This window comes from Primulina eburnea, chromosome 5 (genome assembly GCF_022965805.1).
Source record: "Primulina eburnea isolate SZY01 chromosome 5, ASM2296580v1, whole genome shotgun sequence".
Lineage (NCBI taxonomy): Eukaryota > Viridiplantae > Streptophyta > Magnoliopsida > Lamiales > Gesneriaceae > Primulina > Primulina eburnea.
The window spans coordinates 132,364-156,208 of NC_133105.1; the positions used below are offsets into that span (position 1 = coordinate 132,364).

General features: G+C 34.5%; 4 protein-coding genes across 6 annotated transcripts; all 4 read left to right on the forward strand.

The window, feature by feature from the left end:
* Positions 1 to 429, forward strand: LOC140831839 (uncharacterized). The gene has a single exon (XM_073195564.1). It carries the CDS (start codon positions 1 to 3, stop codon positions 427 to 429), a length of 429 nt encoding a protein of 142 aa, XP_073051665.1.
* A 2,814-nt stretch (positions 430 to 3,243) lies between these two features.
* On the forward strand, positions 3,244 to 7,035 carry LOC140831935 (protein PHOX1). Its single transcript, XM_073195645.1, has 4 exons — positions 3,244 to 3,514; positions 3,792 to 5,836; positions 5,910 to 6,144; positions 6,857 to 7,035. The coding sequence occupies exons 2-3, from the start codon at positions 3,874 to 3,876 to the stop codon at positions 6,050 to 6,052; spliced, it is 2,106 nt and encodes a 701-aa protein (XP_073051746.1). The 5' UTR covers positions 3,244 to 3,514; positions 3,792 to 3,873; the 3' UTR covers positions 6,053 to 6,144; positions 6,857 to 7,035.
* An 8,569-nt stretch (positions 7,036 to 15,604) lies between these two features.
* On the forward strand, positions 15,605 to 19,673 carry LOC140831936 (UDP-N-acetylglucosamine transporter UGNT1-like). Its single transcript, XM_073195646.1, has 10 exons — positions 15,605 to 15,918; positions 16,305 to 16,381; positions 17,169 to 17,330; positions 17,439 to 17,572; positions 17,861 to 17,991; positions 18,069 to 18,113; positions 18,224 to 18,321; positions 18,969 to 19,076; positions 19,278 to 19,334; positions 19,412 to 19,673. The coding sequence occupies exons 1-10, from the start codon at positions 15,777 to 15,779 to the stop codon at positions 19,484 to 19,486; spliced, it is 1,029 nt and encodes a 342-aa protein (XP_073051747.1). The 5' UTR covers positions 15,605 to 15,776; the 3' UTR covers positions 19,487 to 19,673.
* A 754-nt stretch (positions 19,674 to 20,427) lies between these two features.
* On the forward strand, positions 20,428 to 22,977 carry LOC140831937 (uncharacterized). Of its 3 annotated transcripts, none has more exons than XM_073195649.1 (5): positions 20,428 to 20,739; positions 20,860 to 20,959; positions 21,594 to 21,693; positions 22,162 to 22,251; positions 22,518 to 22,784. In XM_073195649.1, the coding sequence occupies exons 1-5, from the start codon at positions 20,556 to 20,558 to the stop codon at positions 22,551 to 22,553; spliced, it is 510 nt and encodes a 169-aa protein (XP_073051750.1). In that variant the 5' UTR covers positions 20,428 to 20,555; the 3' UTR covers positions 22,554 to 22,784. The 3 variants fall into 3 exon arrangements, with proteins under 3 accessions (XP_073051750.1, XP_073051749.1, XP_073051748.1); XM_073195648.1 differs by having other exon boundaries at positions 20,429 to 20,739; positions 20,881 to 20,959; positions 22,162 to 22,247; positions 22,518 to 22,977; XM_073195647.1 differs by having other exon boundaries at positions 20,430 to 20,739; positions 22,162 to 22,247; positions 22,518 to 22,973.
* The last annotated feature ends 868 nt before the right edge of the window (positions 22,978 to 23,845 follow it).

Below are 23,845 nucleotides of genomic sequence, written 5' to 3' on the forward strand. Positions count from 1 at the left end.
ATGATAATCCAGGCAACTATCACGCAAGTGCAGCTGAGAGGCGAGAACTATGAAGAATGGGCAAGGGCCATGAGGACAGCTCTACGGGCCAAGAAAAAATTTGGCTTCATCGACGGTTCAGTGAAGGAGCCGCCAGATGATTCTACAGAACAAGAAGATTGGTGGACGGTGAACTCCATGCTGGTGTCGTGGATTTTGAACACAATTGAACCAGCTTTGCGCTCGACTATAACTTATATGGAAATTGCGAAGGAACTGTGGGACGACATCAAAGAACGACTCTCGGTGGGGAATGGACCACGAGTTCAACAACTCAAATCGGAATTAGCTGAATGCAAACAACAAGGGGCGACCATCATGAATTACTCTGGAAAATTGAAGATGATAAAAGAGAAGTTGGACGAACGCTTCGAATTTTTTTTTCTATGATACAAAGACAATTCGATAAATCTATTCGAATAGTTCGAAGTGATAATGGTACTGAATTTACATGTTTGCATGATTATTTTGTGACAAATGAGATAATACATCAAACCTCGTGTGTTGCCACTCCTCAACAAAATGGGAGAGTAGAACGCAAACATCGTCACATACTCAATGTGGCACGAGCGCTACATTTTCAGTCCAACTTGCCTATTCAATTTTGGGGGGATTGCGTGACTTCTTCTTACTTGATTAATCGAACTCCATCTATTTTTCTACAAGGGAAAACACCTTACGAAATCTTATTTGGCCAAAAACCCTCGTATCAAAATATCAAAGTCTTTGGATGTTTGGCTTATGCACATAATCCCAAACGTGGAGGAGATAAATTTGCTAGTCGGAGTCGAAAATGCGTTTTCATTGGATACCCTTTCGGAAAGAAATGATGGTCCCTATATGACTTATATTCCAAAGAATTCTTTGTCTCAAGAGATGTTATATTCGCAGAACGTGAGATCCCTTTTATGAATAAATCCGAGAAAGAACCGTTCAAAATGGACGCTGCTACCTTTGATGAAATTGCCAGCGAAGGATGTGAGAATGAACATGACACACAAATGCCATTGAGTAATGACAATGACAATAATGCAAATGCATCTGAGAACTTAGAGGTGTCTCTAAGGGAAACACCCGAGACAACAAGCGCGGAAGAATCCGACATCTCTTTGGGACGTGGTCATCGGCAGAAACAGCTGTCCACTCGATTACAAGATTATGTCTTGCACACGGTACAACGCATGAGTAACCCCACGAGTCCCTCTGTGCATTCACCTGGCCATGTGCATTCCTCAGGTAGTCCCTATCCCATAACACATTATGTCAACTGTGATAAATTTTCCTTGGCACACCGTGCTTTCTTGGCAGCTGTGACTACAGGTGTTGAACCTACTTCTTTCCTTGAGGCGATGAAGTATGAACACTGGAGAAATGCAATGAAAAAAGAGATCCAAGCATTGGAAGATAATGCAACGTGGACTTTGGTGCCCTTGCCACCAGGAAAAAGAGCCATCAATTGCAAATGGGTATACAAGATCAAGTATAATGCCGATGGAACGATCGAGCGCTACAAAGCACGATTGGTGATTCTTTGAAACAGGCAAGTCGAAGGGATCGACTACAACGAAACATTTGCGCCAGAAGCAAAAATGGTTACGGTTCGCACGTTTCTGGCGGTGGCACCAGCTAAGCATTGGGAACTCCATCAGATGGATGTGCACAATGCGTTTTTACATGGAGACTTAGAGGAAGAAATATATATGCACATGCTTCCCGGGTTTCATCCTACGAAGCCAGGAACGGTGTGTCATCTGAAGAAATCTTTGTATGGCCTGAGACAAGCTCCTCGTTGCTGGTTTGCTAAATTAGCTGCTTTCTTACGCAACTATGGGTTCATCCAATCATTCGCGGATTATTCTCTCTTTATCTTACGAAAAGACAAGTTACAGATCAATGTCCTTGTGTACGTGGATGACCTTATTATCTCAGGCAATGATCATGCAGCTACTGAGATTTTCAAGGCATATTCGAGCCGCTGTTTCCATATGAAAGACCTAGGTCCTTTGAAGTACTTTCTGGGAATTGAAGTTGCTCGTGGTCCTGAAGGAATTTTCTTGTGTCAACGAAAATATGCATTGGATATCATATCTGAGACAGGCTTCCTTGGTTCAAAACCTGCTTCTCTCCCACTCGATCAAAAACATAATTTAGCCTTAGCAACTGGAGAACTTTTATCTGCGCCTGAGCGTTACAGACGCTTGGTGGGGCGACTCATCTACCTATATGTTACACGTCCTGAGTTGTCTTATTGTGTGCATACACTGGCTCAATTCATGCAACAAAGTGCACGTATTCTATAAAATCTATTTTCTGAAATTATCATTCATTTACTGGATTTGTCCCTTCCTTGTGAGCATGGATGATCCTGCTGTAGAATTGATCATTTTGATACAATCAACTATCACATAATTTATTTATTGAGGCAGTAGTCTCCAATTAAAATGTTTCATTTAACTGCTAAGTTTGATACTAAGGAATTGTGAGATTACTGAGATTGTCCCGGCACGTACTTTTTGTGCTTCTCCCATATTCTCCCCTGCAACACGTCGTTCTCATAGTCTTTCATGACAGACATCAGATGGAAATCTTATACCTCAAAGGAAAATACTGACACTAGAAGAATTTTTTATATCTCGAGTAGTTTTATGATTTAGATAAAACATTTTCAGCTTCTTTTGATAGACTCTTGATATTGTGATGATAAAAAATAATAATTATTATTATTACAATGTTAATTATGACTATGCAGATTGTGAGGTTGGAGTTGTTGGAGTTTGCCCATTATGACTCAAGTTAAGAGGAATCATCTCTGCTAAGGATTTTGCATTGTCCATGGTTGCATCAGCTGATATGAAGAACCTGAATAAATTGCTTGATCGTGTTGACGATTTAGATAATGAACCACGTCTTAATAATATTCGCATTACACCGAGGAATTTAATAACTTTTCGGAGTTGCGAAGAAAGTTGCAGCCATTTTTTTGTTCCGGAGTTAACAGTCCATAGACCATTAATAATAAGACACGTATCGTTGAACCACTATACCTGTTTTCCTACCACGACAAGTTCAAAAATAAATTGTATTTCGTAAAATTTTATATTAAGAAATTTGTTATACGCGTAATGTATATTCCATAAAAATTAATAATCAGAAATGTCCAATGATGTCTTGAAATATCGAATGCGACGCGCCAACCGTTGTCTGGCTAGCCGAAAAGCACCGGCCCCCAGCAAATATGAGAATAGAAAACCCTATTGATTTCCCCAAACAAGCACGCACCGCGTTTTTCCGCTGTTCCCAAAAGCTCTCTCGCTTTCTACCTGCTTTACTTCTGTAGCTATTACGTTCATCATTTCCACCTCATTTTCAGACGCAAAATTTGGAAATTCCATATTTATCTGCATTTTGTGTTCTGCGTATTGAACTGAGTTGATTGTGAATGATCGATCTTGATTGAGAAATAGCAATCTCGACGGTACGATTTTTTGTATTAAAATTGTTCTTAGCTACTAGTTTTCTTGAACACTCTAAATCAGGAAACTCTAATATTTTTATTGGTCACTGAATGCCAAGGCGGATTTTATAAAACCCATCAAACTTTCTGATTTTGGGATTAGATTTGAAATTTATTACTTTTAAAGTGATCTTCAGATCCGTAAATGAAGTCGGTTATGTAGTTAGACATTGTAGCTTTTGTTTGTGATCTTGATTGGTTTTTAGTCTCGTGATTGGGGGTTGAATGTTTTTTCTAGGTGGGTTCTTATTTAAAAGAGCAAACTCCAGGCTTTTTCATATAAAGCTTTGGTTTTGTGCTATTTGCTGGTGTATAAAAATATGGGAAAGCCAACCGGGAAGAAGAAAAGTTTCCCGGCATCAAAACCCATTGATGGTAATGGGAAGCATACCAAAACTTTGGAACGTAACTCCAAGTCATTTGATGAAGACACTGCTATCTTCATCAACATGTCTCAAGAACTGAAGGACGAAGGAAACAAGCTGTTCCAGAAACGTGATCATGAAGGTGCAATGTTGAAGTATGAAAAGGCCCTCAATTTGCTTCCAGCAAACCATATCGATGTTGCTTTTCTGCGTAGTAACATGGCTGCCTGTTACATGCAAATGGGCATAGGCGAGTATCCTCGAGCTATAGATCAATGCAACTTAGCACTTCAAGTAACTCCCAAGTATAGTAAGGCTCTTTTGAAGAGGGCAAGGTGCTATGAGGTCTTGAACAGGCTTGACCTTGCTCTAAGGGATGTCAATAGCGTGTTGAGCATGGAACCCAATAATTTGACTGCATTGGACATTGCTGATACTGTCAAAAGGGCAATTGAGAAAAGGGGTCTGGTGGTTGAAGACCATGAAATAGTTCTGCCCCAAGACTATGTTGAGCCTGCTGATACACCTGTTTCTCGCAAGGTTGGAAAAGAGAAGGGGAAAAAAGGGAAGAGTAGCAAGTTTGACACGAAGAATATCGAGGAATCCAGGGAGAAGAAAATCAATGAAATTAACGAAAAAAAGGCTGATGAAGGTAAAATGGTTGTAGAAGAGAAGAGAAGTGTTAAGGAAGAAAAAGTGATTATGAAGTCTGTGAAACTGGTTCATGGAGAGGATATTAGGTGGGCTCAATTACCTGTAAATTGTAGCTTGCATTTAGTGAGAGACGTAGTTGTCAACAGATTTCCAAGTTTAAAGGGTGTGCTCATTAAGTATAAGGATCAAGAAGGTGATTTGGTCACCATCACTATGACTGATGAGCTGAGGATTGCTGAAGGATTGGCAGATCCTCAAGGATTTTTGAGACTGTACATTGCTGAAGTTAGTCCCGATAAAGAACCACTTTACGAGGGAGTGGGCATTAAAGAGGATCTGCAAAGCTATGAGAAACCAACCATCATTTCAGAGAACAGTATTGTGGATAAAGTGCCATTTTGTGTTGAGGATTGGATTGTCCAGTTCGCAAGGCTGTTCAAGAATCATGTTGGGTTTGATTGTGATTCGTACTTGGATCTTCATGGAATTGGTATGAAATTATACTCAGAAGCAATGGAAGAAACTGTTACGAGTGAAGATGCACAGGAGCTGTTTGACATCGCTGCAGCCAAGTTCCAAGAGATGGCTGCATTAGCATTGTTTAATTTGGGAAACGTCCACTTGTCTAAGACAAGGAAGAGGTTGCTTCTTGCTGAAGATAGTTCTACCGAATCCATATCAACCCAGGTCAAAATTGCTTATGGTTGGGCTCAAAATGAATATGTGAAAGCAGGGATGAGATACGAGGAAGCTCTAAAAGTCAAACCAGACTTTTATGAAGGGCTTCTTGCACTAGGTCAGCAGCAATTTGAACAAGCAAAGCTTTCTTGGAGTTATGTTATCGGAAGCAAAGCTGAATTAGATATAGAGGAATCTGCACAGGTATTGGAGTTCTATAATAAGGCTGAGGATAATATGGAGAAAGGTATGCAAATGTGGGAAGAAATGGAAGAAGAACGTCTTAATGGACTCTCTAAATATGAAAAGGATAATTTAGAGTTGCGAAGATATGGGTTGGATGGGCTGTTTAAAGATATATCAGCAGATGAAGCTGCCAAGCAGGCAGCAAATACGAGGTCTCAGATTTACCTCCTTTGGGGTACAATGCTATACGAGCGTTCTGTTGTGGAATATAAGTTAAGTCTGCCAACTTGGGAGGAATGTCTAGAAGTTGCAATTGAAAAGTTTCAACTAGCGGAGGCGCTAGAGACAGATATTGCAGTTATGATAAAGAACCATTGCTCAAATGAAACTGCTCTTGAAGGTAGTGCATTCCCATTTTCATTATTTATTATGGTCTATTCTCTCTTACTATTTTCTTGCACTTTCATGAATAGGTTTCAAAGTTGATGAGATAGTACAGGCATGGAATGAAATGTATGATGCTGATAGGTGGCGAACTGGTGCCGCATCTTTCCGGTTAGAACCCTTGTTCAGGAGGCGCTCCCCGAAACTTCATTCTCTATTGGAGCATCTTTGAATTATCTGCCTGTTAAGGTGGTCTGTCGGAGCAAAAAAGCTTTGGAATTATTTCTAAACTGTCAGTGGTTGTACACCTCCACATTGTTTCAGGTAAATTACTGTTTAGATTTATTATTGAATTCTTTTGGATTTTGATCAAGTTGCTCTCGCCTTTCTCAATATTTTGCATTATGCTTGTGGTGTTTATTTTCCATTACATATTTACTGTACTCTTTTGTGCACCATAGTAACCTTGTATACAGTAGGTACTTAGTTCTAACCTTCCAGGGTGATCTTTTTACAATGATATAAATTGTCGACTTTTCTCTTATTTATTCATGGTTACCTTTTCCTATTTATCCTCTTGTTGATTTGGGTTGTAATTGGAAACGGATGAATTATAAATCCAATTTTTAATGTTTTGAATTCTAATAAGTTATACCACTGGTTGGAGCTCTTATCAAGTGTAGAAATTTAGAGATCAAGTACATGGGACAACTTATATTTTTCGGTTCCAGTTATAGAATCTTAACTCTCCAGATTATATAATGACATAGGTTTTGTTATTAATTTTAACGTATTTTACATAACATTATAAAAGTTGTACATGAAAAGTTGTTTTTTATTAGTAATATTATTATAAAATAAGAAGATAAAATATTACCAAACATAAAATATTTAAAATATTGCGAGAATTTGAAAAAAATAAGAAAGCGAACTCCGCCATTGTTTGCTTGTTATTGTTATATGGATTATTTTTTTACTTCATTCTTCATGTTTATAATTTTTTTCTGATGTCATTTGCCAATGATATCTGCTGCAGGTATTGTGACCATATATTTTGTGAGTTATCCAATATTATGAAGCAACGGCAAGCCTAATTTGGTTAGCTTGTTGTCACGAAAAAGCTGCTTGATTTTCTGTTTGTTGGAAGGAGAAATCAGGTTCTTGTTTTTGTTTTTGGATTCAGATGTATGGAGTCAGGGTATTGATGTGTAAAATGTGTGTGTGTGTGTGTGTGTTTTTATTTTTTAAACCAGTACGAGGTGTCAGATTTACTGGTTTGTTGGTTACGATAGTGGAACCACATGGCCATTTGGTTGACTGATATTTCACACAAGGATATGGACATCTACATACTTTTCTTTTTATAACCCATGTTTGATTTACGTGTATTGTTTAATATATATGGGTTAGATTTACGTGTATTGTTTAATATATATATATATATATATATATATATATATATATATATATATATATATTATTCAGTATTTTTAATTGTCTTTGTGGACTTTACGGGAGTGGAGGCTCGAAATTATAAAAAAAAAAGGAACATAAAAAAGAACACCATAACAGGCAAACCACTAAAAGTCCATAACTTGGTGGGACTAAAGCACTAAATATTTCAATTTATGACAGCTTATTTGTGTTTCGAACATGTGAAATAACATGCAATCACACAAACGGTTTTGTGTATGTTAAAATTCAAATATATTATTTTGTGTACTCAGTAGTATAAACGAGGGATGCTGCATTGTTTTGCATGGAAGATCAGAGTTTTGTTTCATCGAATAATAAACTGATCTGCATTGGCCCGGTTTTGTTAGGTAACTAACATTCACGTGAGTGAAGTTTTAGCATATGAATTTCAGGATGTGAAGAGTTGAACAGTGTGCCACGGAGTTAACTATTTGTTAGAATATATTTCCCATCAATACACTAATGGGCAGTTTACTTTGTAGAGGCAAAGCATTCTGCATAAAGATGACAGAAAAGAAGAAGATACAATTTCTGATTTTATTTCGAGGCTCAATCTTTGATTCGGCACTTCCTTTAGCAGCATACACTAATTAGAAATTTAATTTGAAAGTCATATTTCGACCCGAACGTTTTCTTGATACAAATGGCAAGTAGTTTTCCTCTATGAATTTTATTTAAATAGAAACTCGATGATTCGATCCAATTACATGTATTGTGTTTACTTAAATCTCACTTTTGTAATTTTATCATTTTTCGGATATTTAACTTTGAATTTCTTCTTTCTTCATTTTTGGTTGGACAATTTAATTCCATAATTATATCTCGAGTCTCAAGGTTCGTATTTTTATTATATCATTGTGTTGGAGACTTGGAAGTTTATTGACTTTGGTTATATTTAAAAAACATTTTTAAATAATTCATAGTTTTTATAATTTTAACTTAAATAAATTTTCGTATGCAGTCATCATTATTTTCATTATCATATAAATGTATTGAGCTTTTTTTGAATCAAATGAGTTAATATATTTTGATTTCACAAAACAATCAAAATGGACGAAATCATATTAATGTTAGTCTAAGGGCATCCGCATCCGTTCTCATTAATCCATGTTAATAACTCTCCATCTCTTAAAAAATTATGGGGTCCACGAGCCACATATTCATTACATTAACACTTTCTCATTATTAACACACACTCACATTCATTTAATATCAACTTTCATTATTTATGGGTCCCACTGTCCACTTACTCATTTTTTTATTTTTAATTATTTCAATATCTTTCTAATATTTTTAAAATTTTACAACAAATATTACTAAAAATAAATAGTATTATTATTTTAAAAATAACTTAATTCCAATAATTATTAAAATATTATTAAGAAATGAAAAAAAAAGTTGGACTCTTTTATTTAAAATATTATTTAAAAAATGAAAAAACAACTGTTTAATAGTTTTATTGGTTATTTACGAGTTTCATTTATGTAAATTTAAAAATTTATTACAAATTTGACTGAAAACGTACACATAGGAAACAACAGTTGAATATAATGAAAAACAACATATATTTCAAACATTTTGAAATTTGTAATAAACTGACTTCACTAATTGTTGTTGTACTCTGTCCAAATATGCTCAAGTAAGTCGGCACGAAGTTGGTGATGTACTTGAGAGTCACGTCGTTCGGAATTTCTACGGAGATAATCATGAAATCCTCGGTTTGAGCCCTGGACCGGTTGTGCGGGTTCGTCACCTTCGTCGTTAGACCAATTTGTCACGTTACACCCCTCATCCTCAACAATCATGTTGTGCAAAATAATGCATGTTAACATAATATATTTTAATTTTTTTCTGTACCAATAACAAGCTGGACCTCTCACAATCGCCCATCTAGATTGGAGTACTCCAAATGCTCGTTCAACATCTTTTCTTGCAGACTCTTGTCTTTCCTTAAACAATCTCCTTTTAGGATCCTCCGGACAAGGAAAAGCCTTAACGAAAGTAGCCTATTCCGGATATATTTCATCCGTTAGATAGTAACCCTTCGTATAATGAGTGTCATTAACTGTGAAATTGATCTCTGGGGCATTTCCTTGCAAGATATTGTTGAATATGGGAGATTCGTACAACACGTTAATATCATTACGTGAGAATGCATGCCATATCCATAGATCTTGAGATGCGACTGCTTCAAGTACGATTGTCGGCGACCCATGGCCTCTGGTAAACTGCCATTTCCAAGCAACTGGACAATTTTTCCACTGCCAGTGCATACAATCAAGGCTACCCAACATGCCAGGGAATTTGTGTTTCTCTTCGTGCATTTGAAGAAGACGTTGAATATCATCAGCATTCGGCCTTCTCAGGTATCGATCACCAAATATTTCAACCACATTTTGGCAGAATTTGAAAAGACACTTGATGGCAGTTGATTCCCCCATACGTAGGTACTCATCAAGATGGTCGGCAGGGACTCCATAAGCCAATTGACGTATAGCAGCTGTGCATTTTTGTAGTGGTGACAATCCTTTCCTTCTAGCAGCATCGTTCCTCAGTTGAAAATACATAGAATTGGCCTCAAGTGCATTCACAATGTGAAGGAATAACTCTCTTCGCATACGAAATCTTCTTCGAAATATATGATCTGGATACACTGGGTTGGCGGAAAAATAATCATTGACGAGCCGCAAGTGACCGGCTTCACGATTTCTTTGGATGAACCTTCTTCTTCGTCGAATCTCGTTACTACTTTCAGAAGATTCATGTATTTTTCTGCTTAGTTCAAGAATGTATAATATCATTTCTTCTCCCGGATCATAAATTTCGTCATTAACTTCAACTTGTACTTCGTCTTTGCTTGTTGGGCTAGAGTTGGAGCTGGAGCTCGAGCTTGAGCTGCTCGAAGAATGAGACATTGTATACAAATAAGGATTAAAGAAATAAATATTGAACCTACAAATAGAAGTTTGAGAATGGTAGAGAATATATATTGAGTGTGGTTGATGAGTAAAATGTGTTGGATGAATGAATAAATTTGTAGAAATTGATTTGTATTTATAGTGATTTTTTATTATTATTTTATTTAACTAGCCGTTGGTGAATAATTTTGTCGTTTGAAAAGAGCCGTTGGTGATTCCGTTCGGGAGATTTTCTTCAGAACATGCCTTAATTAACGACGGTTTTTGAAAAACCTTCGCAAATAGCGACAGTTGTTAAAAAACCGTCGCAAGTAGCGACTTTCATTAAAAAACAGTCGCAAGTAACGACGCTTTTCAAGTTGCGACGGTTTACAAAAAACCGTCGCTATTTGCAAAATAATGCCGTTCATTCTGATGAATTTCTTGGCTGCCATGTCACCCAAAATTAATAACTTCTACACCCACATTAATGCATGAACATTAATGGGCGTTAATAATCACCCATTAATGCACCAATGCGGGTGCCCTAATGTGTATTGCTTTGATTGATTTATGCATATTTAACAAATTACTGATTAATCAGTTAAACTTCTATATATTCTTTTATATAATCAATTAACTCGAAAAATTAACTAAGAGAAATAAATGTTGGAGAAATTATATCATAGAACACACACACATATATAAATAAATAGAAAATATAAATTATTCGTTAATATTCCATCAATTCCTCATAACATTGTCCTTCAATGATGTATTTCTTTTTTATGCTAAGAGTATTATTTTTTATTGTGAACATCGGTAGGATTGACTCTCACAGATAAAGATTCGTGAGACCGTCTCACAAGAAACTTACTCCTACTTTTTTGGTTGGGTACATAGATTTTTATGTTAATATTGATATATTTAAATTTTTTCATACAAAATTTGAATCAGGAAGTTGCATTCATATTCATTATATTTTATCATATTTATATAAATAATAAATTTTATCCATAATATATATGTCTTCTTGTTATTTTAGTTTGAGTATTTTGTTAAAATTTTCATGAACTCACTCTCTAATATTGTCTTCTACATTTGAGTCAATAAAAATATAATGTCATTTAAATTAAAACATATTCAAAATAAATTATTTATCACAAATTTTCCATTACCTTAATTCTCTTATTATAAATATATATATTACTTCATTTCAAAATATTTTTAATTAACGGTAGATTTTTTTAAAATCATATTTGAATTTTCATTCGAATATGTGATATTTTATCGACAAAAAATTTGCTTTATTTTTTATTCAACTACGATACATGTGTCTTCTTCTTATTAATTTTGCAACGTATATATATTTAATCATGTTTTTTTTTTTCTATTTTATACAAATTTCATATGATGATTCAGGTAATTTGAATTCCTAAATATGATATTGTATTGTTTTTTCATTTGTTTCCGGACAATTAAACTTCATTCTTTTCTTTTTCATCTAAATTTGTTTTAAATCATAATTGTAAATCAAAGTTCGTACTCATGAATATTTGGATTGTGACGTCGAAGTGATTGGCATTTCTTAAAAATAAAAAGTATACAAGTAAAAAATTAAATTTATATTTTATTTTTGCTATATAAATATGTGTTCATCTTTCTCGCTTTTTATTATTTGTATTTATACATGATAAGATGAACTTTTATCTCCTGATTTTAAATAATTGATTTATCTGTTTCATTTATGACGGTTTATTATTTATTAATTGATTTTTTTTTTTATTTTGAGACATAATTATCCAACACCTTTAAAGGAAAACATAAATGACTATTATTTGATTTAGAGTGATACATATAACAAAAAATATGGTAATATAGACCAGTTTTGAGGTTTTAGTATTTGTCATTTTTATTGTGAAAGAATAATAATTTGGAAATAACATATTTCTGGTGGAATATAGAAATACGTTGGGGCATGAATCAAATGAGAGTTGTGTGAGCGTAATATTGGACTGAACTTTTTTATGATTGCAAATTATCTGTATGTGTCCGTCCATATGAGAGAGTTGAAAACTTATTTAAGTATGAGTTTAGTTCAGTTATAGGGAAAATATATGTCTAAACATAAAGAGAACAATTTCAAATAAGAAACATCATAAGTTTCATTTCAAATTAGACAAGTTCTCAATGGTGGTGAAAGATGCGGAGAAACCAAGTGAAACTTAAAAAATACAAGATAAAATAAAATAGAGTAAAATCTGAAGTGTGAATGAGTCAAATAAACAAAATAAGAAAGGTCATAAGAAAAAAGACAAAAACTTGAGTGAGACGGTCTCACGGGTCGTATTTGTGAGACGGATCTCTTATTTGGTCATCCATGAAAAGGTATTATTTTTTATGCTAAGAGTATTACTTTTTATTGTGAATATGGGTAGAGTTGACCCGGTTCACAGATTATGTTCCTTGAGACGGTCTCACATGAGACCTATTCAAGAAAAAAAACAAGGCACGTATCAAGGAGATTAATCAACATCAAATCCGATGATGAAAAAGAAACATGAAAATCAAATATAACAATGGGTTGCTGAATTTAATCGAAAAAGAAGAAGGAAAAAAAGATGGAAAATATATTGAATGATTCAAAAATAAAAAAAAATATTGAAGAAATTAAGCCATGCTTGTTTGAAATTATAGATAAACCATGAAATAATATATGCTATTTAACAATTTGTAAAAAATTTATGTTTCTACGTTGATTTACAAATTTACAATCAATATTCATAGTACAATCTCATCCAATACACATGCTTTGCTATTTGTTTTAATAAATATCGATGTTATTCATTCTATTGACGCTTGAATAGCAAGAAGTCAAGGCAATCAGGGTAACGCACACACATGTTGCTAGAATCACATCATATGAATATCTTCAAAAGATATGATAAATATTAGATGTTATTTCATTAAGATTGAGACCCATAACAATTTTTCACTAGCATAAAGAGATAATAATTTCTCTTCCAACATCCTATTATTATATTATGTATCACTCTTTTTGGGAAAAAAAATATATGCAATAAATTGATTCTCTATGACAGAAATAAAGTCATACCAAGTTATACTGATTTTAGGTTATGCTTTGATGACTAAATTTCAAATATATGGATTTTAATTCTATTTGATTGTTTGGATAAATTTCTGATAGATGTCATTTCAAATTCTATGATTTGCAAATCCATGTTGATATAATGATAGTTATGATAGATGTCATTTCAAATTAATGTTTCAAATCATTCCTCAAATCATATTCTTCCTTCCAAATTGAACTATTTTCATCCAAGCAGAACCTTAGTTAACTTTATTACATGTTTAATGGATTTCAAAATCAAATCTAGTTGTGTGACTGTATCCAAGGTCGTTGCATTACCATTTAAAAAGAGTCGCACCATATGTAGGGATTATAATTAATTGGGTTTGCCAGGACATGAAAAGTTGAAATCCAGCCTACTAAGTATATGAAGGACCATCGGACCGATATCCATTCCGACACATTTAAACTTAAAATCAGACATACCTTGACCCATCTTTCAAATGTTGCTTCGATTGAATATTTTCGGATCAAATTTTGTGGATTGTATTTTTCGAACCCTCTGTCTGGCTTGTTGATAAAGCAATGCAAATAGTTGGAGAGGTATGTTAAAAAATTTCTTGTGTCATAGTAAACGGCCTATTTTCATTTTTGTGAAGACAAATCAACATGCTTTTTAGGTTCACAAATAGGACCAATATAGATAGATATAAACATTGCAAAACCACAATAATCTGTGCTAGATGATATTAAGAATGCATGTGAAATAACAGAAGAACAATTCAGAATAACAAATAAAGAAATAAAACAAGTAATAATGCAACAGCCTTTTGTTTCAAAAAAGAAATATAAGAAAAATAATTTCACTATCACCTGAAAAGTAAAGTAAAAGGTAGGCTGCATCCGACAAAGTCAAGATCGCCGTTCCAATCCCAACTCCCAAATCAATTACAAATCTACAACCACCTTTTACTCACCAACCTCTGCTTCAACAAAGTCCTCCTTTTGTTTGTCGTATGACTAATAAACAACTGATTGGTGAAATCAAAGATTTATTATAAGAAACTATATGGTTTGTAGTAGAAATTAGTTAACAATACGCATTAACTGACTGCTCTTGGGCTACTGAAACTACAAGAAATCACTACTCACACATTGCAGCACAGACACGCATCAAAATTGGAGACTAAAATTTCTCTCGAGCGGAACCAGCTCTACAACGGTACTAAAACAATGCTAAAAGGCTTCATTCCAAGTTCTTAGATTAACGGAGAAATAAGCCATTGATTGATTGTTCGTTATTCAACTTAATTTCTCATCATTTACAATAGTCTTTTACACATCGTGAATACAACTGCAAATATCATATATAGCTTCATAATCAATCATGTCACAAATTTTGTGCTTTTAATCTCCGAATATTTACAACCAAGAAAAATCACAAAAAAAAAAAAACATTATGAGTATGATTGACTCATTTGCATAGGCCTAAAATTTGGTTAGAATTGATCCCTCCTCCTTAGTGGCTGTTATCTTTGGACCAACCTATGACAAAAAGGAGTTCGTCACTCTTTTTCACATACACCGAACCGAGAGCTATCAATTCATCCCCTGGAATAAAAGTCTAAAATTAAAGGTATGCACTCATGGCAAAAGCTTCATATCAAAAGATAGTCTATACTTTGTAAACCTTGAATACATAGTCTGATTTAATAACTGAAAAAACACCTCAATTTCAATTTAACAATTAAAATTTCTCGTTATAATAAAGGAGAAATAATACCAAATAGCTCAACTACATTTTTCTATTTTTCGTTAAAATCATACATTAGTCATCAATCTTCAATTTTGATATGATTTAACAATTTATCGAATTTATTTAAAAAAAATTGATGAACTTCAAGTATCCCCAAAAATATGAAATTTATGCTTAAACATTGTTAGAATGTGAACTAATAACAGAATACAAACTAAAAATCAAACAATATTTTTCTATATCCAAAAGAAATAAAAATACACAAAATTAACAAAAGCTATTACATAATTTTTTGTATTAGTATAATCTATTTAGATTGGTTTGGTTTATAATTTTATAACCAATCAAAACAATGATGATTGAAACCATCGATGTAGTTTAACGATCGGTCCTATTTGTAAAACACAAAAACGAAGTGAGGGTCGATCCATTAGCTCGAATTTTTCCGAGTCAATTATTATTATTATTTTTACATGGAATGATCCGAGCCGTTCATTGTCCGTGCAGACACTGGGTGAAACAAACCCACAAAAACCCCTTATTTTTCTCCGGTTGGAACACCCATAGATGAATTGAGGAATGAGGACATGTCCTGTTAATTCCCGGTTTGGCCCTGGCTTTCATATGTTATTACCCAGAATGGAAATCCCGTAACAAATTTGACAGAGAACCGCGTTTCGAGGCTCAAAATTGTTGGGGTCCAACAACGATAAAAATAAAACACCGATCAAGATCGATGGCTACGAGTGCCAAGAGCAGTTCGATTCTGCCGTTAGCGGCGGGAGATTCTCCAGTGAGGGCGGAGGAGAAGCTCTTCAAAGGATCCGCTATGACTAAGCGTGGTGCTCAAGCTGCCATCTCGTACATGACTTGTGCCGGTACTTTTTTTTTTTTTTTAATTATTAAAAGACTTGAATTAGTTGATCCCCTCAAATGTTCCGAAATTTTAGTCTCCTCCAACCCACTAATCCAATTTCCTAGCTCAACTGCTACGGAAACCATGATTTTTTCAGTTTGGCGTGCAGAAGGAATGGTAAAAACCCAAACTTTAATCTATATCGGCGCACTTTGGGCTGATGCTATCACTATGTGCCTGAAGTTGTATATGCTGAGGGATTAACCTTGGAGCTAATGTGCTTGAATGATTATCATAATCATAAATATGAGATCCTTTAGTTGGAATCCACTTACAGCCTCGCGAAAATTGTCCCACCTAGTATTCTCATCAACAGTTACAAAGACATTTGTTGACTTGGTTTTGCAGTGCTCTTGGTAATGTTCAATAAAGCAGCTCTATCTTCTTATAGCTTTCCGTGTGCCAATGTCATCACCCTTTGTCAGGTATCTGAACAAACCTGATTTTCATTTGTGCTCAGCAATGACTTGTTTAGTTGTGATCTATGCGGATACTCTTATTTTTTTTCCTGAAGTATCGGACACAGATATGAATCCGATACGTTGATACACGTGTCGGATACGGAAAAATCCGTGTTGTTGACTTTTTGTAAGTTTGGCCAATAGGTCTTGGACATGATTAGTATATGCCATGGACACGATTGGGATACGTTTTTGGATTTTTTTACTTTTTCTTCTTAAATCTTCCATATGTACATTGTATATATCTAAATAAATAAATATATATATATATATATATATCTAAATATATATATATATATATGTAATATTTATATATATATTAATAATTGGCGTATTCTAGTCGTATTATGTCTTATATTTCTAAAATTTGTCATATCGTTGTATCCATATCGTATTTGATACGATAACTGTACCCATATCCATGCAACATAGGTTGTTATGCAAATCTTTCTTCATAATTTATCTTGGTGTCAGCATCTTCTTAGTGTGAAATAAGTATTTTGTAGGTTGACCCTTCCAAAGGCTTGTTTCTTTGGTGTTATGGTATAATCTATGTCAATCAGCTATCCTTAACTGTTTCATAATTCTCAGCATGCATTGTGGATTCTTTTCTTGTCAATCTTTCTTTATCGTGTCTTGTATTAGTCAGTATTCTGTAAATTATTGGTCATCAAATGTAAATTATTGGTCATAAAAAATTGACTTATAAGATTTCTCACATTTAATGTGCTCAATAATTTATCTACTGCAGATGATAAGTTCATGTTGTTTCCTTTATGCACTACGACGCTTAAAGATCATTTCTTTTTGCTCAAAAGAATCAGTATCCATCAGTGATAGTTCCAAAGCATTGGTACCAATGAAGACATTGTTTGACACTTCCCCTCTCGCTTTAACCTATTTGCTTTACATGGTGATAAGTTTTCTCCTTGCTTATCTTCCATTACTCGTCTGTCATAAACAGTAAGTTTCTTCCTCATAAAAATGAATTGCTCACATGTTTTCCGGATTCCTCTGAAAGTTAGCCACCATGGAATCTGTCCGAGGTGTAAATGTACCCATGTATACAACCTTGAGGAGGACTACAGTTGTGTTTACGATGATAGTTGAGTATATTCTCGTGAAGCAGAAGTACACCATTCATATCCATGGGAGGTAATTGGCCCTTTTATCCTACTGATACTTTTCATAGGGACCTTATTCTTTCGAATTGTCAGCACCTGTGCTTTGGGTTTGGATTGAAGGCTTTTGCTATTCATTTGAATTTGTCTAATTTAATAACTTGTTTAAATGTGATACATATTTTTTTTAAATTCTCTCCTTCCACTTTCTTCTTCATGATCTTTTATGGAACTCTTTGAGCTGAAACGTTAAGTAGAGTACAACAATACTTGAATTTACTTGTTCTGTACACCTTTGTTTAACAAATGAGTAATTTTCCAGTGTAGCATTGATCGTCCTGGGTGCTTTTATTGCGGGATCCCGGGATTTGTCATTTGACTTCTATGGCTATCTTCTTGTTTTTGTATCCAACATCACCACTGCCATATACCTGGCAACTATAGCTCGCATTGGTAGTACTTCATTTGCTGTCCACATGTCTGCTTTGCATCTTGCTTCTTTGCCTCCTTGCTGATATTTTGTGTACCAGGAAAATCCGGTGGGCTCAATAGTTTTGGTCTCATGTGGTGCAATGGTGGGTATTTTACCATAATATTTTCCCTTTCAGAAATATTTTCCCTTTCAGAAACATTTACATGTCCATTCTTTCGTTTGAAATATCATGACACTCTTTTTCCAATATAGGAATTTTGTGTGGACCTGTTTTACTTGTGTGGACTCTTTTTCGAGTTGACTTGGAGATGACAATGAATTTTCCAAATTTGTTTTCTCCTGGTTTCCTGGTAATATTTTGCTGCTGACATGAACTTGATTATATATCACTCTATTCTTCCAAATTTGTTTTCTCCTGGTTTCGCGGTAATATTTTGCTGGTGACATGAACTTGATTATATATCACTCTATTCTACGTTTTTTCTTTATGACTCTTTGTCATTTCATTCATAGACAAATTTATATTTTTCAGTTTTCAATCGTCTGATTAAAACTTTCATCATGTATTTACCAACTCGCTTTCATTTGATTAATGTCCTGAAAAATTCAGAATAAGAATTTGGTTGAACCATTAGTAGAAATCATATGGGCCAACTAATCAATCTCGCACCAATAACTTCAATTCCATTTTGGCTTCAGATTGAACTTTCCTCGAATTATATTCAAATGCATTTGAAAATTAGAGATTCTAGTAATAATCATCATGAGTATGAATAATGAAAAGTGTACTCTTTTTTTTTTTAATCTTTAATAAGCATATTTATCGTGTTCTTGAAAGAAAAAAAAGATCATAAAGCTCACTCATTGGTAAATTGTTCACGCTGTAAACCCAATTTTAGTGAAAAGGATTATGGGAGGTTTTGCTCTATCTATGTTTGGTCGCAATTTTATTCTTAGACTCGTTTCTTAGACATTTTAAGATTATTTCTGATGGCAGGCAGTGTTGTTCTTGTCCTGCATACTGGCTTTCTTCCTGAACTATAGTATATTCCTGAACACCACTCTGAATTCAGCACTCACACAGACGATCTGCGGTAATTTGAAGGTTCGCTCGTAATAATCGTTCCATCTAGCTTCCTCCCATTTTTTTCTTTTGGGGTTCTCGGATAATGCTCTGATGAATATCTGTGGTGTAATATCTACCTCATTGCTGCAATGACCTGGAAGGGCTAAATGCATAATGGTGGCATTTAGCTTTCGCGTTTTGTACTCGATTCTAACTTTACCTACTGTACTGTTTATTCAGGATTTTTTTACGATTTCACTTGGGTGGGTAGTTTTTGGTGGGCTGCCATTTGATTTAGTAAGTGCAGTCTCCATCTTGTCACCTTGTTTTGCCTTTAATTTATGATGTGACGATGATTTTCATTACATTTGCAGTTCAATGTTATTGGGCAACTTCTTGGCTTCATCGGCTCGGGACTGTATGCGTATTATAAGCTCACTGGGAAGTGAATCCTGAAGCTGAGGAGAGTCAATTCTTTTGTAGTTAGGAAGGAAGCAACTACAGCCTACACTACACTTAATCTATTGTTTTACTTGTAACAACAATAATCCTGGAAAACACAGAAAGCTTCATTCCCTTCTTTATTGACAAATATATAATCGTATATTTTTATTTTTATTTTTATTAATTAATATATTTTATTGTTGAAATGGAAAATTTAAAAATAAATCCTTGTTCTTTAATTCCCCAAACATGTTATTGGACCGGATAAAATTGGTTTTGTACCTGATTAACCGGATCGTTAAGTGATGAATCTGAACGAATTATCATGTACAATATCGGATTTGACGAGTTTAGGATTTATCATAATGTGAGTATAATCCAATCCAAAATAAAAATCGAATTAAATTGGAACGAAATGGGATTTGACTAGATTAAGATTAAATTGGAATAAGTATTTTAAAAACTGTTAAATAAAAAAAAATTAAATATAAATATCATGTCAATTATTTATTTATTTATATGTATGTAGTGAATATACTGTCGATCAGGTTTGATATCGAGTGGGTCTCATGTGAGACCGTCTCACGAATCATAAGTCTATTCATATTCATAATAAAAAGTAATATTCTTAGCATAAAAAGTAATATTTTTTCATGGGTGACCCAAATAAGATATCCGTCTCACAATTACGACCCGTGAAACCGTCTCACACAAATTTTTACCTTTGATATCGAATTCAAACAGACCAGATTAAATACTAATTATAAAAATTATATGGGGCTTAATTGGACGGTTGACCATACACGAGGTAAAAGCTGATGAAAATATTTGACCAAATTGGTTTGTAATTTAAAACATTTATTTTTAGCAATCGATGGATTAGTGTCGGGTCAATATCGGCCCGGTTTTCTCGAACAAACTACAAAGTACTCCAACCGAATTAACTAACTGTCTTCTAGAATCTTTCCCGACACAATCAAAACTCTCTAACCCCAATTCTTCCCAAAGAATCAAAATCAAATTTCTTGTTGGAAGCTAATTTCAGGGCACAGTTGATTCCATTTTCTCCCGAAAATGCACACTTGGGGGAAAGGGGACGACTCTTACCAGCGTAGGTTTTCTAATGGATCAATGTGTTTGTTTCTTCCCGTAGTGTCATGCATCGACACCGCCCAACCAAGGAGAAGCCTTTCTTACGACAAGCTTCCTCCAGAGCCCATCAGTCTCACCGTTCTTAAATTGGATGGCTCATCTTTTGGTACATTGCGGTTCCTTTCATGTTTGATCTGTATGACATTCGTATTTTATTCCTGTCTATTTTATGTCAAACGTTTTCATTGTCCAGGATTATATTTTTTTTCTAGTTTTGTGTTTATAGGAATTAAGTTGGCAAAGACAGGGACTGTTGGCGAACTCAAACTTGCTGTGGAAGCGGCATTTGATCATTTGCCAAAGAAGGGGTCGGCTAAAGTTTCATGGTAATTTCGTTTGCATGTGCTTTTTTTTTTTGTGGGGGTTCCATGGTTATTTGGTTGTTTGATTAGTATGTGGGAGTGGTGGCGAGTATTGAGAATTTTGATTGGTCCAAAGGATGTATAAAAATCTTAGGCCTTGCGTAGCTCTGAAAAATTAGAGTTAATCAGAAATTTAGAATTTTTATATCATTTGTACTTCTCGAAATATTTTTCTTTTTTACCATGTAGTTATCTGATAAATGATTTTGATGCCATGTGAAAGGTATCGCACTACGATATGGTGTGCAGTAACTTGAATTGTAGTGCTCTGAAGATTTGAATTTCATTAGTTGTCTTAAGAAATGTATGGCACCAACTCAATATTTGGAACATTGGGTCTAGTACTGGTTGACTGCAGCAGCTTAAATTGCATATCGTCTTGCATGGATTTGTTAATGATTTTCCTATTTCGATAGATAGTGTGCAATCTATATTTGGATGTTTCTATGATTACTCACTAAGTAATGTTGCCAATAGTGTAGGACTGGATGTTTTATGGTTCACTGAGTAAATTGTTGTTAAAATGGCTGGTTGATTATACTGTGTTTATTTTATGTGGTCTATACTTGTACAAATTACATTTGAAAATAATATACAGGGCGCATGTATGGGGGCAATTTTGTCTTTGCCATGATGGCCAGAAGTTATTGATGGATAGCGATTATATAAGAATGTGTGGGATCCAGGATGGTGATCAGGTTGGTTTACTGATTGGAACAGATAGCCATTATCATTAATGCACTTACTTGTTCTTATTGGATAAAGTTTTGTGAACATGATGGATATAGTTCACTTAAACTTCTAGCTGTATGATAAATGTGCTCCAGTGGGATGGTATTCTCAGACATGATTTCATGCAGCCGTAGAATAATCAAGCACTCAAATGCCCAAATGCGCTAGCCTTTTTTCCAAAAGTAATAGAAACATTATAAATCATATTAACTGATATTTCCTTCACAAACTATAGCTTGTCTGAAGCAAGTAGAGTTTTTGGCAAAAAAAAGCCGCAATAGTTGAATTACTTTCTTTGCTGTGTCAATAATTGTCTCTCCCTCCTACACTTCTGAAAATCCTTCACAGTATTTGAACTTTGTTTGGAAACTTTGGACCGCAATTCACATAATTTGTTCGCTTTAAATATGTTCCTTATCTTTGTGCACTTTCAGCTTCAGTTCGCTCGTCATGCGTCCAATTATGACAATTTACTCACTGTGTTTGATAAAGAAGACAGTGATTCAGATTATGAACTCAAGTATGTAAGTTGTCTATGCTCGTATCTTCTTGGTTCTTATGTAGTCTTTGTGGGGGCTATATTACTTGGCAGCTCCATCATGAGTTATGTGCTGAGTTCTGAGAGGATCTAGTCAATTCCAGTTGGCATGTTAGAATAGGTTTGATATACTGAAGCCTACTCACTGGAATTGAAAATCAATTTTCTCTCTGTCTTTCTCTCATCCATAGTTTTGGCTTTTAAGCCAAGATTAAATCTCTGTCTGATGTGTCAAGTTGAGTCACTTTGCAGTTCATATGGCTACAAAGGAAGACAACAAAATGGTGAAAAGAATAATGTTAATGGTGGGCAGAATGTCGATAATGTCGGGTTGGAAAGTGGCGTTCATTCACAGTGTGAGCACAAGATAACTCACATGTTGAGAGGGTGGTTTTCATATAGGAAGCTGTACGGTGCCCCGATGAAGATTGGAGATGGAAATATATTTTCAAAATGTTCCAATAGAGGACTAGGAAGTTTAAGGAAGGTGATAAGATCATACAACAGCAAGTATGATTCTCAAACATAAACTTGCAAAGTAGAATAAATACCACTGTACTCCACTCGGGTGGATGGATTTAGATTTGACTTGGATTTTAAATGACAAGATATGAAATTAATGGATCCGAAATGACAAGCTTTGGCGCGAGTCAAATATCTCAAACAAAGGAATGTAATATATCCGAATGATGAATTTAAAAAAATTTAATTTCTTTTGTTTTGCCAAACATACTTGATGATTTGGATGATTGATCCAAATGCAACCGCGGGAGTTCTTGACCAGATTCACAAGGGAGTCAACTGTGATTGAAATTGTGCTTTTAGTAATAATGCATGGGAGGCTGGGAGTATCTCTGTAAATTCTTGACCGCATTTGAAGTAAAAGAAAGACTTGGTTACTTTTTAACGTGTTGGGTGGCAGATTTGGTTACTGGAATTGGATGATCTTTAAGGCTTGCTCCTGTTTCTTAAATTCACTTGTGTGATTGATATTCTTGTGGTAATACTGATACATCATATCATGTTGGAGCTACTTGGGCTCCTCCTTATAACGTAACTGATGTTGAGTCCTCGTTCATTATTCGGATTAGTGCACGCTGGAATCAGATTAAATTGCAAAATTATCGAAATCGTAACACATAGAGGAATATCTACAGCATGAATAGATTATTATAATTAATTAATTTTTCAAAGTTGTTAAAAATGAATATGAAACTAATAATATACGAAGGAAGGTTCCTTCATGGAAAGAAAACAAGATGAAATATGCCACTTCATATATACTTGGGGTTGGACCCTTCCAAGTGTTCAAAGTTCTTTACGGAGAGCGGAAGTGGACGCTGTTGGGCTTTGAAAATCAAGACGGTGTAAAGTGTCAATTTTTTTCAAATTGCCTTATTTTAATAAGAATTAATTTTAAATATTGCCGTAAACTGTAAAATTACCCTATTTTTTGCGTATTTCCTTTGTTTGGAATTTATTTCATGCTTTTGAAAACCATTTTGGTAATTGGAATTCACAAGCGAAATTTTTCCCCAGGTCAATGGTTATTAATAAAAGGCATTTCCAATACTTATTAT

Bases quoted from the DNA above. Each gene is read 5' to 3' on its own strand.
- LOC140831935 (XM_073195645.1), top strand. From the start codon at position 3,874: ATGGGAAAGCCAACCGGGAAGAAGAAAAGTTTCCCGGCATCAAAACCC. The intron at 5,837-5,909 runs GTAGTGCATTCC...TTTCATGAATAG, and splicing joins AAATGAAACTGCTCTTGAAG to GTTTCAAAGTTGATGAGATA.
- LOC140831839 (XM_073195564.1), top strand. From the start codon at position 1: ATGATAATCCAGGCAACTATCACGCAAGTGCAGCTGAGAGGCGAGAAC.
- LOC140831937 (XM_073195647.1), top strand. From the start codon at position 20,556: ATGCACACTTGGGGGAAAGGGGACGACTCTTACCAGCGTAGGTTTTCT. The intron at 20,740-20,859 runs GTACATTGCGGT...TTGTGTTTATAG, and splicing joins ATTGGATGGCTCATCTTTTG to GAATTAAGTTGGCAAAGACA. The intron at 21,694-22,161 runs GTTGGTTTACTG...GTGCACTTTCAG, and splicing joins GGATCCAGGATGGTGATCAG to CTTCAGTTCGCTCGTCATGC.
- LOC140831936 (XM_073195646.1), top strand. From the start codon at position 15,777: ATGGCTACGAGTGCCAAGAGCAGTTCGATTCTGCCGTTAGCGGCGGGA. The intron at 16,382-17,168 runs GTATCTGAACAA...TATCTACTGCAG, and splicing joins ATGTCATCACCCTTTGTCAG to ATGATAAGTTCATGTTGTTT. The intron at 17,331-17,438 runs GTGATAAGTTTT...TTCCTCTGAAAG, and splicing joins TAACCTATTTGCTTTACATG to TTAGCCACCATGGAATCTGT.